Source organism: Prionailurus bengalensis, chromosome B2 (genome assembly GCF_016509475.1).
Source record: "Prionailurus bengalensis isolate Pbe53 chromosome B2, Fcat_Pben_1.1_paternal_pri, whole genome shotgun sequence".
Classification (NCBI taxonomy): Eukaryota; Metazoa; Chordata; class Mammalia; order Carnivora; family Felidae; genus Prionailurus; species Prionailurus bengalensis.
In genome coordinates this window covers 16,720,389-16,737,283 of record NC_057349.1, presented here as the reverse complement: position 1 = coordinate 16,737,283, position 16,895 = coordinate 16,720,389, and the positions used below count along the sequence as shown (strand labels likewise).

Sequence of the window (16,895 nt, the reverse complement as noted above, 5' to 3'; positions counted from 1 at the left end):
TGGTGTGTCCACCCCCACGGTTCCGTCACCCCAGAAACTCCCCTAGTGCCATTCCTTCATAGACAACTGCTTCTCTTACCCAGCAACCCCTAGCACCACTGATCTCTTTTCCAGAGTGCATATAAAAGGGAAAATAGAGTACGTAGCTTTTCAGGTCTGGCTTCTTTCACTTAGCATAAGGCAAGTAAGAGTTATCCATAGTTCATTTCTTTTTATTATTAAGTAGTATTCCATTGTATTGATGTGCCATGATTTGTTATCCACAGACCAGCCAAAAGATTTGGAGTGCCGCTAGTATTTGGCAAATATGAATAAACTTGCTATAAGACATTCACGGGGCTCCTGGGTAGCTCAGTCCGTTAAGCATCCGACTTCGTCTCTGGTCATGATCTCGCAGTTCACGAGTTCGAACCCACATCGAGCTCTGTGCTGACAGCCCAGAGCCTGGAGCCTGCATCAGATTCTGTGTCTCCCTCTCTCCCCATCCCTGCTTGCACTCTGTCTCTCTCTGTCTCTCCAAAATGAATAAATGCTAAAAAAAAATTTTTTTAAAGACATTCACGTATAGGTTTTTATATGAATTTAAATTTCCATTTCTGCAGGGTTTCATACTAGGGGTAGGAATCTCTGGGTCATGTGGCTGGTATAGGTTTAGCATTATAACAGACTGTCCAGACTGCTTTTCAAAGTGCCTGCACCATTTTACAGTCTCACCAGCAATGCATGGGAGCTGAGTTACTCTGTGACCTTCCCAGCACAGTTTAAAAAAACTATTCTAACAGGTTTACAGTGGTATTTTGTTGCAGTTTTAATTTGCATTTCTTCAGTTGATGATATTGAGCATATTTTCATATGCTATTTGTTTTCCAGATGTCTGGAAAAGTATTGGTGAAGTATTCAGAAATTTTGCCCATTTTTCAAGTGCGACATGTATTTATTTATTGTTGAATCTTAATATTTTTAAAAAATATATCCTGGAAATATTTTCTTTGTCAAAAATGTAATTTGCAGAAGTGGTCTCACCATCTATGTCTGTCTTTTGGTTCATTTTTGCAATGTCTTTCTCAGAGGAAAAAAAAAATGAATGTTCAGGTTGCCTAGTTTATCAGTTTTTTTTTAATTGTGCTTTTGGTGTCCTACGTAAGAAACCTTTGTCTACCCTAAGGTTACAGATTTTCTACAGTGTTCTTTGAGAAGTTTTACAGTTGTGTATTTTACATTTAGATATATGATCGGTTTTGAGTGATTGTGGAAGATATAAAGTATGTGTCATGTTTTTCCTATGTGGATGTCCATTCGTTTCAGTGATATTTCTTGAGAAGACTGTCCTTTCCCCATGGAGCTACCTTGTTTTGTTTTGTTTAATTTATTCACTTTTGAGACAGAGAGTGTGAGCTGGGGAGGGGCAGAAAGAGAGGGAGGGAGGGAGAGAGAATCCCAAGCAGGCTCCATACTGTGAGCACAGAGCCCGAAGCGAGGCTTCAACTCACAAACTGTGAAATCATGACCTGTGCCAAAGTCAAGAGTCGGATGCTTAACTGACTGAGCTTTTTTGTGAGATTTTGTGAGATTTTTATTGCAATTGTATTGCATCTATAGATTGAATTTGGGAGAAAGGCTACCTTAACAATATTGAAACTTCCAGTCTGTCTATGAATATACTAGATGTCTTCATTTACTTCTGTCTTTGGTTTCTTTAACTAGTATTTTGTAGTTTTCAACCTACAAATCCTGCACATTTTTAAATGTTATTCTTTTGGTGCTATTTTAAATAGCATTGTGGGTATTTTTAAATGTTTATTTTTGAGAGCGGGAGAGTGCGCGTGCACATACACCTGTGTGCCCGTGCACACATGGGGGAGGGGCAGACAGAGAGGGAGACACAGAATCCGGAGCAGGCTCCAGGCCCCGAGCTGTCAGCACAGAGCCCGACGCGGGGCTCGAACTCACAAACCACAAGATCATGACCTGAGCTGAAGTCAGACGCTTAACCGATTGAGCCACCCAGGAGCCCCAAATAGTATTGTATCTTTAATTTTGAATTCTAGTTGTTCATTGGTGGGCAATGGAGTTTTTAATAGATTTATTATCCTTTTAATATCTATGGGTTTGTAGTAATATCCCCTTTTTCTTTCCTATTGCTGGTGATTTGTATCTTTTTTTCCCCTTGGCCAGTATTAGTAGATGTTTGTCAATTTTTTTTTTTTCATTTCTTTCCCCAAAGACCCAGCTTCTGTTTTTATTGGATTCCTGTTTTTCTTTTTTCAATTTCTTTATTTCTGTTCTCATCTCTGTTATTTCCTTTCTGCTCCCTGCTTTGGGTTTAGTTTTGGTTTCTCTTTTTCATTTCTAAAGGGGAGAACTTAGATTATTTATTTGAGACCTCTCTTCTAACAAAAGTGTTTGATACAGTAAGTTTCTCAATAACCACTTCTTTAGCTGCATGCCACAATTTGAGTGTTATATTTTAATATTCATCTAGCTCAGGAGCGCCTGGATGGTTGTCAGTTAAGCGTCCAACTTCAGCGGAGGTCATGATCTCATAGTTCATGAGTTCAAGCCCCACATCCATCTCTCTGCTATCAGCACAGAGCCTGCTTCAGATCCTCTGTCTCCCTCGCTCTCTACCCCTCCCCCATGCTCTTTCTCTCTCTCTAAAATAAATAAACATTTTAAAAATATAAATTCATCTACCTCAAAGTATTTCTAACCTTTCTTTGAGACTTGCTCTTTGACCCACAGATTATTTAGGAATATGTTTCGTAAGTCTGGAATATTGGAAGATTTTCAGGTATCTTCCAATTATTGATTTCTAGTTTGATTCTGTTTTCATCTGAATACTTACTCTGTGACTTTTATTAACTTAAATGCGTTGAGGTTTGCTTCGTAGCTCTGAATATGGCAGAGACTGGTGAACATTCCATGTATACTTATAAGGAAAGCAGAGTGTGTTATTGCTTGGAATGTTCTATAGCTGTCAGCTGGGACTAGTTAATTGGTAGTGTTTTTCAGGTCTTCCTTCTGTGTTGTCACTCATTTTCTGTACACTTGTTCCATCACTTACTAAGAGTGGGATGTTAAAATCTTCAACTCTAATTGTGGATTGGTTTATTACTTTTTTCAGTTTTAGCCCCATTTATTTTGAGGCTCTGGTTTATTAGTTGATATACATTTAGGATTATATGTCTTTTATCATGATGTAATGTTCCTGTTCATTCTTGATAGTATCCTTTGTTCTGAAATCTACTTTGCCTGGTACTGATAACAGTTTTTCCAGCTGTGATTTCGTTAATGTTGTAAGGTATACTTTCTCCAAACTTTATTTTCAATCTGTTTATGTCTTTCTGTTTAAAATGGGTTTTTTGGTATATAGTATATATACTTGGCACTTGCTTGCTTAATCCAGTCTAGCAATTTCTCTCTTTTAATTAAGGTGTTAGACCTGAATTCCTTTTCATGTTATTTTTCATGTAGTAGAATAAAACCTACCACCTTGCCACCTGGGTGTGTTTTTTTTTTATTTAATTGTTTTTCTTTTTATGACTTAATTGCACATTTTTTTTATGACCCTGTTTTATCTCCTCCTTGACTTTGTTATTTATCCCTTTTTAGAAAATTTAGTTGTCATCCTTCACATAATGCTGCATTACTTCACATGCAGCTTAGAGACTTTGTAACTGTATTCACAGTACCTCCTTCCCGTTATTTGTGCTGTTGTGTTCATACTGTCTACGTTTACCGGTGCCGTAAACACCCGCTCCATTATGTCTGCCGCAGATGTTCAGTTGTCTTTTAGAGCAAGCAATTAGTACTTTACAGAAAGAATCCTTATTCTGCTTCTGATACTCTTCAGCTTTTTGTGTCGATCCACATTCCCTTCTGAGCCCGTATCCTCTCTGCCCAAAGAGTTTCCTTGAACATGTACTGTCAAGTAAGTCTACTGGCAGTGAATCCCCTCCGTTTGTATTTTTCTAAGAAAGTCTGCATTTCTCCTTCGTCTTTGAACACTGTTTCCGTTGAGCATAGAACTCTGGGTTTGGCCATTTTCTTGTTGTCATTGTTACTTTGTTTTTCATTTGTAGCATCTCACTGCCTTCTCCGTCACCTGTGTCCAGCTCTCAGCTGAAATTCCCACTGGACCCTGCGGGTGGCCCACAAGCCTTTAACCCATCAATTATTTTGAATTCTCTGATGCTTCTGATATCTGTGTCCTATCCGACTGGTTCTGATTGCTTTTTCTCTTCTGCATACGTTTTTTTTTCCCTGCCTTTTTGTATGTCTCGTAATTTTTGTTATGAGAGCTAGACATCTTGTGTAAGACAGTGGAGACTACGTAAATAGGCTTCCTGCCTCTTGACAGGTGTGCCTCTCCTGCCGGGCCTTTAGTGTGGGCATCAAGAGTTTTTGTAGTTAGAAGTGGGGCTGCAGGTGCGTGATACGTTATATATACGGCAGGCTTCCAGCACCAGAGGCTTCAGATTCCTCTAGACTTAACTTGTCTTTGGGGGAGGAGGGGTTGATTAGGAGGGCAATGCCCATTTCAGTCCCAGTTTTAGGTGTCTCAGTGAGTGTCAGTCTACACATTCCCGTTCATCTCCTATCCCTCTCCCAAAAGTTTTCGGCTGTTACCCATTATGTAAAGGTCTTAGCTTGGCATTTAGGGGTGAGGAGGAGGACAGGATGCCCTCGGGTTCCGATTCAGCCTCAGACTCCCACATGCGCCATGCTTTTAGGTTTCTGGGCCGTGGCGCTTGTGTTCTCCCACCACTCCCTCAGCTGTTGTGGGGGACTCAATTGGTAATCTTGTCCTTCCTCAAGGAGTAGAGCTGTGTTTTTTCTCCTGTTCATCCCCTCTCCCCACTGCAGTAAGTTTTCACTAGGTTCCTAAGAAAAGCAGTGCTTGTGCCCTTCCCTCCACAGTGTTTTTCCCTAAAGGAGCGAGAGGAAGTGGATCCAGGTGGAATGTCTTGTTCCTTCTCTCTGGCTACGGCGCCTGTCCCCCAGATCTGGACAACAGGGGATACTTCACACTCTTTCCTGTGAGGACTTGAATGGGGTTCATGGCATAGAGCCTGCAGGAAAGAGTAGCTTCAGAGGATTCACACAACGCGGGCAGTCCATACTTGGCTCTGACCAGCCTGTCATCTGTTGAACAGCAACCTCCCGGCCAGTGTCCCATCGCACACACCCCAGATGATGCTGGCTTATGTCTGCTCTCTTCCCACAGACACCGTCTCTGTTTACAGTTTGGAGTGTTTGATTGACGGGGACCTCAGCTTTATAGGGAATATTGAAAAAGTCATCAATATGAAGATAGGCCTGTTTGTTTGTTTGTTTCTTTAAGGTAGAGTAATAACTTTTAAGTGAAAGCACATCTCACCCTAGTTGGACTTTGGAGCCGGGCTCGCCTCTGGTGAAGTCAGCCCCCCTGTCCGGTAACCTGTTCCCTGGTCATCTCATGTCTTTGGATTTTCTTTCCCACTTTCCCCTCAGTCTCTTAAAATATGCCTGACTCGGCACTGTTGGAGCAAATTCAAAACAAATTGGGAATGACTCCAATTTTAGAATTTCAACCATCTGATAGGGGTCAGGAGAGCTATCTGTGAGGCAGGGGGCAGGCCATTTACCCAGAAATCACCCATTCCATCTGTAGCACGGGCGCCTGGTGGGATTCAGGATATTAGCATTATTTCATAGCAAAACCATCAGAACCCTCAAAGCAAAAAGCTTATGAAATCATGTGTTAAAGTAACCTAAATGAATGTGTTTTGTCCTTGAATGTTTTAATTGTAAAAGTAACGTGCTTGAGATCAACAGCAGAAAAGTTCTAGTCCATTCCATCCTCTTGAAATAATCAGCCTCCAATGGTTTGATGTCGATCCTTTGAGACTTTTCTCTAAGAACTTGGTAATATAGAAGGAATAGTAAAATCAATTAATACGCAGACCATTTGGGATATGCAGGAAGCAAACGTGTTGCTTATTTCCCTATTATTTTTCCTGCTCAGAAAGTATACATTAATGCAGAATGTTAAAAGTATGCGTAAATGACAGAACGGTTCGCAGCTAAGCTGAATACATTCTGATACCTTCTTTATTATAGCTCAGCGCCAGAGATTTGGGGTAGAGGTGTTGCATTCATCCACCATTTAACTTTTTAAAACTTTATTAGCTTTCTAAGGGAAAGAACCTCTAATTTTGTGAGATTCTGAACAGATAAAAATTTAAATCCAGTTTCCACATGATCTTACGAGAATTAAGAAACTATTCCCTGGACCTTCCTGAATCTTCTTTGTTAAACACGGTCCCGTGTGACGTTATGAGGCTGATACTAATGACTCTTATTAGTTATGGTTCCTCTTCCTGTGAGGAGCGAGTTGGATTACCATAGGGAAAAAATGACAGGAAAATTTAGCACCTCTCTTAGCGAAAAGAAAAGAAAAAGGTAGAAGTCTTAAGTCCTAGAGAATATTACTACCCAGAGCACAGTGGAAACCTCTCTAAAATACTATCCAAATATCAGTTCACATATTTCATAGAATTATCAAATAAAATTATTGGGCTCACAAATCCAAATGCCATCAGTTTGTTTTGCTTTTTGTTTCAGTTTGTTCAAAAGAGAGGCAGAGAAGTAGCTAGAGCTCAGGAAGAGTTGTGTTGAACTCTGTCAAATTTTTTATATCTTCCTGTCTTCTTTAACGGTTGAGTCCTTTACAGGCTCTGTGCTGACAGCTCAGAGCCTGGAGCCTGCTTCCGATTGTGTGTGTGTCTCTCTGCACCTTCCCTGCTCGTGCTGTGTCTCTCTCTGTCACTCAAAAAATAAATAAACGTTAAAAAATTAAAAAAAAAATAGTTGAGGCCTTTATTTCTGATTTTCTTGGTATATTATCCTCACCTGCCTAATCTCCCGAGGCCCATTTCACATTCTCCGTCCCTGACAAGTGTACTGGCCATGCCACTCTCTGTCAGCGCCCCGCTTGTCCGATTCCTGGCCCGACTTATTCTTCCCCCTGCCACCCCTCCTCGGCTAAACTGGAGACTTGCTGTGAGTAGGGCCCTTCTCTGTTATGGTCCTCACAGCATTGCCAAGCTTACAAAAACTAAAAGAAAATAAAAGGCTGCACCTGTCCACATGCGAAACATGCTATAACATCGTCCCTCGGTTGCTTTTATTAGATGAGAAGCAAAGATTCGGTTTCGAGCGGTCTGGGTATGACCTTGAAGAGTCGGATGGCCCGGATGAGGACGATAACGAAAATGAAGATGACGATGAAGACAGTCAGGCTGAATCTGTCTTGTCAGCGGCTCCCTCTGTTACGGCCAGCCCGCAGCATCTTCCATCTAGAGGTGGCCTCCAGGATCCTGGGAGCGCAGAGGAGGACGTCAGGATCGCTGACTGCTTTTCTGGGGCGCACACGGACCTGATGGACGTTCTACCCAGAGCCTTGCCCACCAAGATGACCGTACTTAGCACGGTGCAGTCAGACCACAGCCGGAAGACGGAGTCTCCGGTGAAGACCGGGCCGCACGCCGCAAAAGACGGAGAAGAAACGGCTACTCCCGTCGACTCTTCTAGGTCACCTGAGGCTGCGCCCAGGTCCCCGTGTCACCAGATGTCTGTAGACTACCCTGAATCAGAAGAAATTCTGGGAAGTTCTGTGGCCGGAAAGAACACTACTTTAACCCAGGTAAATGTCTTGTTGTAGGGTTTCCCCACAGGGGGATCCTCCTGGCTCAAGAAAATAATGTACTTAAGTTGTTGTTTTTTTTTTTAATTTATGGCTAAGTCAGTGGGTTCAAGAGCAAGTTTTGGTTGTATTTAAAGGCAAAGGACTTTATTTATGCCCCCTGGATTCTTGCTAGGTATTTTAATCAGAGGTCACATGTTACTTCACATAAATCTGTGAAAGAACCAAATGGTTCTCTAAAACTACACTCCTTTTTAAAAATATATATGTTCCAATTGGGAACCTGACTTTTGGGACCTATTTATCCCCCTCGCTTGCCCTGAATTGTTTTTCCAGTGGCATCGATTGATGTGACGGATCTGTGCTAAATTATCCAAACATTTTGCACTTTGCCCCTGTCGACACGACAGCGACCAGTGTCTGTGGCAAAGGTAATGTGGCCCCCAAAAATGTATCAAGAAGTTCACTTTGCTTGAATGATGAAATTGCTGTGACAGCTTGGGAAAGCTTCCTGCCGAAGAACCAGCTCGGGGCCAGACACGGGCCTGCAGAAAGCCACCCTCCGGGTGCTTTTTACCCCTGGTGGCTCATGAAGAGTGTTTAATTCTATGCCGAATATATTCATCCCACTGACCTCTTAACGTCTCTTACCTTCTCTTATGTCTTGTATGTATTGACGATGGCCATAGGGTTTATTTCTAAATGTGGCAGATCTTGGTTTGCTAGGTAACACTGGAGAAAACGAAAAAGTCTGTGAAAGCTCAGATTTCTATAGGCTATTCTAAATTAATATAATTTAACATAATTGCATTAATATTTAAATTATACTTGATATTTAAATTAAATTACTTCCAGACCGGTCACCTGTGTTCTCAGCTTCTCTATCCCAGATCCCTTACATACCTGCCAGTGCCTGGAAATCTGATCTTCAGTAGACCTTTCACAAACATAGGAAGCAAGGGAGGGAGAGAGGGAAGAGGTGAAGGTAGGAAAAGAGGGGAGGGGAGGAAGGGAAGGGAAAGGGAAAGGGAAGGAGGAAATTTGCAAAACTGCAAAGTATTCCATGAAATGCGTTGCTGTTCCTTGCCCTAGAGATTAAAGACATAATAGATTTTTTAGTTGGGAATTTCTTTTTTATAACGAAGACATCATTTTTTAGCAGGCCTGTCATTTTTATGTGAATATACATGCTTTCTCCTCGTTAGGAAGAGGAGATTTTACGCTGGCAGTTTCGCTGGAAAGGGGTTTTTGTCTGTTGTCTTTCAGGGCACCGCTGGCGTGCGACGACCCCCTCCTGCCGCTGAGCGCGGCCCGCACACAGCAGTGGGGGCTCCCTCAGGGGCCTCGCCTCAGCCTGACGCCCAAGAGCAGAAGCAGCAAGTGACCCTCCAGCCGCCTCCGGGCCTGCCCTCTCCCCAGACTCATCTGTTCAGCCACCTCCCTCTGCATTCTCAACAGCAGTCCAGGACACCTTACAACATGGTTCCAGTCGGGGGAATCCACGTGGTCCCCGCCGGCCTCACGTACTCCACGTTCGTGCCCATTCAGGCGGGGCCGATGCAGCTCACGATCCCCGCGGTCAATGTGATTCACAGAACTGTGGGCCCGCCCGGGGATTCGGTCGCAGAAGTTTCCGGCGCTCCCAGCCCCGCGGGAGTGGCCGAATTGAGCGGCGTGGTGCCGTGTATACCCATTGGCCAAATCCGCATGCCGGGCCTTCAGAACCTCAGCACGCAGGCCTTGCAGCCGCTGCCGTCGCTGGGCGTGGAGACCGTCAACATCCTGGGCCTGGCCAACACCAACGTGGCCCCGCAGGTGCACCCGCCGGGGCTGGCGCTCAGTGCCGTGGGCCTGCAGGTTCTCACCGCAAACCCCTCCTCGCAGAGCAGCCCCACCCCTCAGGCGCACATTCCAGGCCTCCAGATCCTGAACATTGCCTTGCCCACTTTAATCCCCTCTGTCGGTCAAGTGCCCGCCGACCCGCGGGGGGTTCCCGAGATGCCCCCTTCCCAACCCAGGGCGCGGGAGGCGCCCCCCAGGCCGACTTCGGGAGCCGGCGCAGATCAGGGCGGCGGGGCCTCGTCTCCTCAGGGGTCCCCCCAAGTCCAGCGGGAAAATGCAACACACGTTCTAGATGCGTCTGCCCCCGCGAGAGACCCCGGCCAGCCCGACGGCTCAAGGAAAGCGGACTCGGGCAAGGCCGCCGCCATGAATCACGTGAAGCCCAGGCACGAGCTCGCCCCCCTGCAGGGCAAACCAGCCGCCTCGGCCGAGCCTCTGCTGCAGGGGCGTCCCGAAGCTTCCCTGGAACCTTGCGGCCTGCGGACTCGCTCCCCCGAGGGGCAGGTGCCCGGGCCCGCAGCGCCGCCCCGAAGGCGGGCCACCGCGCAGTTCAGCGACGTGAGTAGTGACGACGACGAGGACAGGCTCGTGATCGCCACCTAGTGGGCCTCGACTTGGGGGGGTTTGGTTTGGTCTGGGCTTTTGGTGGGGTTGGTTTTGGGGTTTTTTGTGTTTTTTTGGTTTTTTGTTTTTGGTTTTTTTTTTTTTTTTATATAACACTTAAAGGTTTCTTTGAAAACCCTCCTTTCCTTAAAGCACATTTTTCTGACATAAACTCATGACTAATCTTTGTGCAATCATGAACTTTTGACCAATAATTGTTGTTTTGTGTCCGCTCCAGCCATTTTTGTACATGTTGTATAGACACTTGTGCCTTTTAGGAGTTTATGTTTAGAAGCTGTACAGATTGTTGAATATCTATATACATAAAATATATATTATATATGTATATGAAAACCAGGTAGTTATTTGTGTTTAGAAAGAAAAAACCCTGTCAAATAAATCAAATGATTAAATTATATGTTGCACTGTTAAATATAAATTTTTATGGCTGTGGGGCAGAGTTTCTGTGTATAAATTAGTATGTAAACTCCATATTTATTGTATTCATATTAGTCTTTGAAAATGGGTCTGTCCTTCCTGTGTAAGACAGTAACTTTACACTTCAGACAGATTTTCTGTGTCATGAATTGTTTCAGTAAAATATTGTTTACTGACTTTACCTTTGCTTCACTTGTGCCTTCTTTATATGTTTGGCGATCAGTAATCTGTGTTCCGAAAATAGCCGTAGGTCACATTCTGTCTACGCTCAGCCTCACCCTTAGTTTTGAGAAACAGGGGCTTTACCGGTGTTACTGCCGTGGGAAACTCCGTGAAACCCACCCAGCTGTGAGGAGTAACTTCATAGCCATGAACTCCTAGAAGGTTCGCTACTTAGAACTCTTTTTGTAAATGCATATGGCACAGAGCCTGGAATGGGCAAACTTCCTCAATGCAGGTGGGACCATTTCTGGTAAGCAGAAAATAAGTTACAAAAACAGTTGTGCTGAGAACTTGGCTGAGGCCCGTGCTCCACCCCCAGGTCTGTCCAGTAGCCGCGGACTCTTTCTTTCCCTCATAATAAGTCCTGCTTTTTTACACTCCGAGAGCTCTCTGACCGGTACCGAACCACAGAGGGCCCAAGATTTACAGAAGAACCAAATTCAGACTTTGAATTATTTACGTGATTCTCTTTATAAATGATGCTTTCCTGTCCTGGGAGGCTTAACTGCCCTTACTCATTCAGAAAAAAATTCAGTTACCTTTGCAGCGATTGGCATTATGACCTAAGCGTTACAGATGCTGGATCTGTGAGAACGTGTTTTAACGTTGAAATTTAGTATGTCACACATCGTGAAGGCAATGCATTCACATTTTTTAAAGGCGGCTTCCTTTGTGGGGATACCAGGGCTCTGAAGCCGTTGAGACCACAGGCTCTTTGGGGGAAGTATTCTAAGGAGGTTGGAGACCTGCTATTGGTGAGCCCCCGCTTCCTGTGACTTTGGGAAAGGCACCTGCCATCTCGGTCTGCATGCCCTAAACCTAAATTATCTCTAGAAGGCAGTCTGGCCGCAGCAGGCTCTGATGGGTCTGTGATGCTTTGGACGCATGCTTAAATTTTTATTTACACTTACCGACAGATTAAGTACCAAAATTCTCTCAAAAATATAAAAAAAACACTTTATGTTTCAAGATAGATTTGAAAAGAATCCTAGAAACTTCTATTATATCCATCTATCAATACGGTTGTTGAAAATGAAGTCCAGGGGCGCCTGGGTGGCGCAGTCGGTTAAGCATCCGACTTCAGCCAGGTCACGATCTCGCGGTCCGTGAGTTCGAGCCCCGCGTCAGGCTCTGGGCTGATGGCTCGGAGCCTGGAGCCTGTTTCCGATTCTGTGTCTCCCTCTCTCTGCCCCTCCCCCGTTCATGCTCTGTCTCTCTCTGTCCCCCAAAAAATAAATAAACGTTGAAAAAAAAATTAAAAAAAAAAAAGAAAAGAAAATGAAGTCCATTATCCATCAAATACCTCAAAATTACTGTCTTAACTTCATGTCATGCTTTCTATTACACTTTTTGTGGTACTTGGCCAAAGATTTTACAGCAGTGTAACATTTTTATTGTGTAATCACATTTTAGGTATGTATAACTTCTCTGAATTCAAAAGTAATGCTCAGAATTTCAGGATTGGGTTTTTCTTTTTAGTTTGTAGAGGGAGAATTTTCTTAATTTTCCTACATTTAACCAAATACCAAATGTTGTGATATAATTGGATGCCCCCTTGAGAATTTTATCTAATGCTGCCATGTATCTTAAGCTTCTTTTGCAGGCTTGACTTTTTAAGATTCATTACATTATACACATATCTTTAATATTAGTGACTTTAGTACTCTAATGTGGCTTGCAAATATTTTGCTGGCATTTGAAATATACAGCTAAGTAAGAAACATTACCTAAGTCTGAGCCATTATAACCTAAGTGTGAGCCATTATATTTTGAGATAGTTATGTAAACAAAATACAAGGAAATAACGTTGAACACTTTCTGCAAAGTCATCTTTTCCCAAGGAGCATTGTTATTCTTAAACATGCGTGACTTTCAAATGATGCAATCCAGACAGCTAGTGAGACTACCCGTGACTTTTATTCTCTTGTACTGTCATGAAAGAGGTCACTAGAGACCGAGAGCACAATGACCATAGCGAATCCCGATGATGTTATTAGCAAAACAGTTATGCGTTTATGAAAAGCATAATGTGAGTCAATTTCAGTATCTTCTTTTATGAACCCACAGCAATGTCACTCTCAGAAGTGTTGTAGCTAAAGAGCCAAAGGTCTGGGGTGCCTGGCTGGCTCAGTTGGTACGGCATGTGACTCCTGATCTCAGGGTCGTGAGTTCGAACCCTATGGTGGGGGTAGAGATTAAAGAAAATAAATAAATCTCACCTAATAAAACTTCTAAAAAAAAAGTTCATCTTTCTAGTTTTCAAAAGTTGCTAGATCCATTTTATGAAAATGTTGAGTTAATGGACGTCAGTGACATTCAAGTAACTTGTTTTCATTCCCTCAACTTTAGGCTATAATGATACTTAATGTTTTCAGAATGATAATTAACTGATAATATTTCATGTAGAGGTTTTATTTCTCATTTTTTTAAATAATACAGCTGTGACTTTCATTTCACTTCACAGAAACAGTATAAATAATACTCTTAATCTCTAATCTGAATTTTAAATGATAGGGCTTAACAAGGATTATGGAGATGTTCATTATTTTTGTTGGAAGACTGTTGATATTTCTTGATGTGTGCTCAGGTCAAAATATAACATCAATGAGCTGCTTTTCTGTTTTTAAGCTTACACTTTGAGATCAAGTTTCAGCCACACCAAAAGGTGACTTTTATTAAAGTAGTTTTGTCTCAAAACTACCTATCCATTCTAAACACGGGATATTAAATCTAAGACGAGAATCTTCTGCCGAACTGATTTCCCATGACTTGGAGTTATCTCTTTAACCGTCAATGAAGGTTATTATTTATATATTTATCTTTTAATGACCCTGACTCTCTGCCGTCATTACAAAAAGAAATTTAAAGCAAAACTGGTAAAACATTTTTTTCTACAAATTATGTAATCTGAAAGTCATGAGGCTTTTATGTATATCGGGTTCATCCAGAACCTTGAATACATACAAGGTTCTGTGCAGGCACTGTAGACATAAGAGTTAAAGCAGAGATATAACCCACTCCTTGGTGTTCCCTCTCCTCTGAACCAGGCTCGGGTCCGAAGCAGATTTAGGCATCCAAAACCCAGCACTTGTAGTAAGTACCAACAAACTCCAATACTATGCAAGATACAAAAGAAATTAGAAAGCACGCTTTCTACCCCAAAGGAGCATGCTTGCTTAAGACTTAGGCCATATAAACTAGAGAATAATACCAGACCACACGTATCTTAGAAACCACAGACTGTAAACATTTTGAGAGTTAAGAAAGTTTTTATATGCAGTAATTAGCGATTTGTCTATGTTAAGGACTGCTGTATTTTGAAGAAGGGATGGCATTTGGGGCTCTAGAGATAATGCTACACAGTACAATAAAAATAGCTGAGATGACTCTGTGACTTCAAATCGTGCCTGGTCTGCTGACAGCTCGGAGCCTGCTTGGGATTCTCTCTCTCCCGCTACCTGCTCACTCTCCTGCACTCTCTCTCTCTCTCTCTCAAAATCAATAAACTTTAAAATAAATAAAATTGTGTCTGGGAACCAACCTAAGTGGAAAAGAGGCTTCGCTCGGGCTTTCCACAAATATTTAGCACCGAGAATGTAGAGAGCACTTTGGAGATAGGAATGAAACGCAAACTAAATAGCATCTGTTCTCTAGGAGCTTACGTCCTAGTAGAACAAGCACACAGCGCAGAGGACCTCAAGAGGCGAAGGAGCTTCACCTCCCGCGGGTTCACGGGTTCGGTTACCGCAGCCTACCTCGGCCCAGAAGCAGGTGGTCTCCCTCTGGCCCATCCCCAGCAGGTCAGTCGTGGTGCCTGTGTCTTTCACCTCCCTCCATCCCCTCTCATCATCCCAAGGGGGTGTGTATGGTACAGGAAGATCTTTTGAGAGAAAGCGACCACGCACCTGATTTCCATTTTGGTATACTACAATGGTTCTATTTTATCATTAGTTCCTGATGATCTTCTAATGTGCCTCATTGATAAGTTACACTTTTTCACAGGCATGAATGTATTGGAAAAAATACATCGTAAATGGAGGTCAGTACTACTCTGTGGTTTCAGGCGTCCACTAATAAGGGGATATGTATAACCAAGAGCATTAGTACAAATAAGGAAGAGCTCCTGGTTAAATTGATCAGGGAGCGCTTTATGGAGCATGTGACATTCCAGCGTGGCCTCGAAGGGACTTCACTAAGCCGAAACAATAGAAAGGAAGGACATCACCGACAGAGAGGATGTGGTTAAGATTTATCCCTACTATGTCCTGTTTATAATCTCATTTAGGGGCACCGGGGTGGCTCGGTCAGTTAAGCCAACCTCGGCTCAGGTCATGATCTCTCGGTTCGTGAGTTCGAGCCCCGCGTGGGGCTCTGTGCTGACAGCTCCGAGCCTGGAGCCTGCTTCCGATTCTGTGTCCCCCTCTGTCTCTGCCCCTCCCCCACTCACATACTGTCTCTCTGTCTCTCTGTCTCAAAAATAAATAAGCATTAAAAAAATGTAATCTCGGGGCGCCTGGGTGGCGCAGTCGGTTAAGCGTCCGACTTCAGCCAGGTCACGATCTCGCGGTCCGGGAGTTCGAGCCCCACGTCAGGCTCTGGGCTGATGGCTCAGAGCCTGGAGCCAGTTTCCGATTCTGTGTCTCCCTCTCTCTCTGCCCCTCCCCCATTCATGCTCTGTCTCTCTCTGTCCCAAAAATAAATAAACGTTGAAAAAAAAATTTAAAAAAAAAAAAAATGTAATCTCATTTTAACCAAGGCAAGTATTATTCTCCCATTTTATAGACAAGAAGGCTGCGTCTCTCATTGTTTTGCATCTTCATCATGCTGGTGCAGGAGTGGTATTTAAAAAGTTTGCGTGACAACAGCGTTGCACGTAAGCAATGGTGCAGGAAGCGTGAAGAATCAAGACGAAGGGAGCCGACAGTGTTTCAGTGGTCCAGCAAGAACCCAGCAACGCCGTGGTAATATTGTGAAGAACAAGGGACAGAATTGAAGATGATTAAAAGTGTGTGGGCTCGGGGCACCTGGGTGGCTCAGTGGGTTAAGCGTCCAGCTCTTGGTCTGGGCTCAAGTCATAATCTCCCAGTTCATGAGTTCAAGCCCCACATCGGGATTCTTTCTGAGATTCTCTCTCTTCTCTCTCTCTGTCCCTCCTCAGCTCTCTCTCAAAATAAATAAATCAACTTAAAAGATTAAAAAGAAGTGTGTGGGCTCTTCAAGTGGAAAGGGCACCCGGTGGGTCAGAGTCCTTTCTTTAATGTGCTAATAATTCAGCTCAGGAACTGGCAATAACAGGACAGAAGAGTGAGAAGGAAAGGAAGTAAGGCCGGGAGCATGAAGGTATACACAGAGTACCCGTTACCAAGCTGACCACAGTTCTTTTTAATTGGAAGACTCAATAAAATTACAGAAGACATTTGTTGACAATTCAGATAGATGAGGATCAATGTCCAAGAAGATTGGGCCAACTGGAGTGAGGGGCTGGATGTAAGACAAAATTTAACAGGAAAAAATGAAACTGCATTTAAAAAGGTGGCAGTTTGGGGGGCGCCTGAGTGGCTTAGTCAGTTGGGTGTCCGACTTTGGCTCAGGTCATGATCTCGTGGTCTGTGAGTTCGAGCCCCGCGTCGGGCTTGTGCTGACAGCTCAGAACCTGGAGCCCGCTTTGGATTCTGTGTCTCCCTCTCTGTCTGCCCCTCCCCCGCTCATGCTCTGTCTCTCTCTGTCAAAAATAAACATTAAAAAAAAATTTTTTTAAATGTGGCAGTTTGGGGGTGCCTGGGTGGCCTCTGACTTCGGCTCAGGTCATGATCTCAGGGTTCATAGGTTTGAGCTCTACTTTGGGCTCTTGGCTGTCACCACAGAGCCTGCTTGGGATCCTCTGTCCCCCTGTCTCCCCCCTCCCCCACTCACACTGTCTCTCTCCCTCTCTCTCTCTCTCTCTCAAAAATAAATGAACATTTAAAAAATATAAAAATAAAAATTTAGCAGATTCACTTATATAAAGTTCAGTGTGTGCCATTCTTAACCCCCCCCCCCAAAAAAAACAACATCGTCTTGGGATATTAGAAAGACATTAGTTAGAGCCATATTAAAAAAAAAT

The 16,895-nt window shown here is 43.5% G+C and overlaps 1 protein-coding gene across 5 annotated transcripts in view; it reads left to right on the top strand.

Moving 5' to 3' along the window:
- Positions 1-10,751, top strand: part of HIVEP1 (HIVEP zinc finger 1) — a 149,361-nt gene extending 138,610 nt beyond the window's left edge. For all 5 annotated transcript variants that reach the window (XM_043590823.1, XM_043590819.1, XM_043590821.1 and 2 more), the window contains 2 exons: positions 7,176-7,687; positions 8,954-10,751. In XM_043590823.1, coding sequence (XP_043446758.1) covers positions 7,176-7,687; positions 8,954-10,132 — 1,691 coding nt within the window. In that variant the 3' untranslated portion in view covers positions 10,133-10,751. The remainder of the gene's footprint in view (positions 1-7,175; positions 7,688-8,953) is intronic.
- The last annotated feature ends 6,144 nt before the right edge of the window (positions 10,752-16,895 follow it).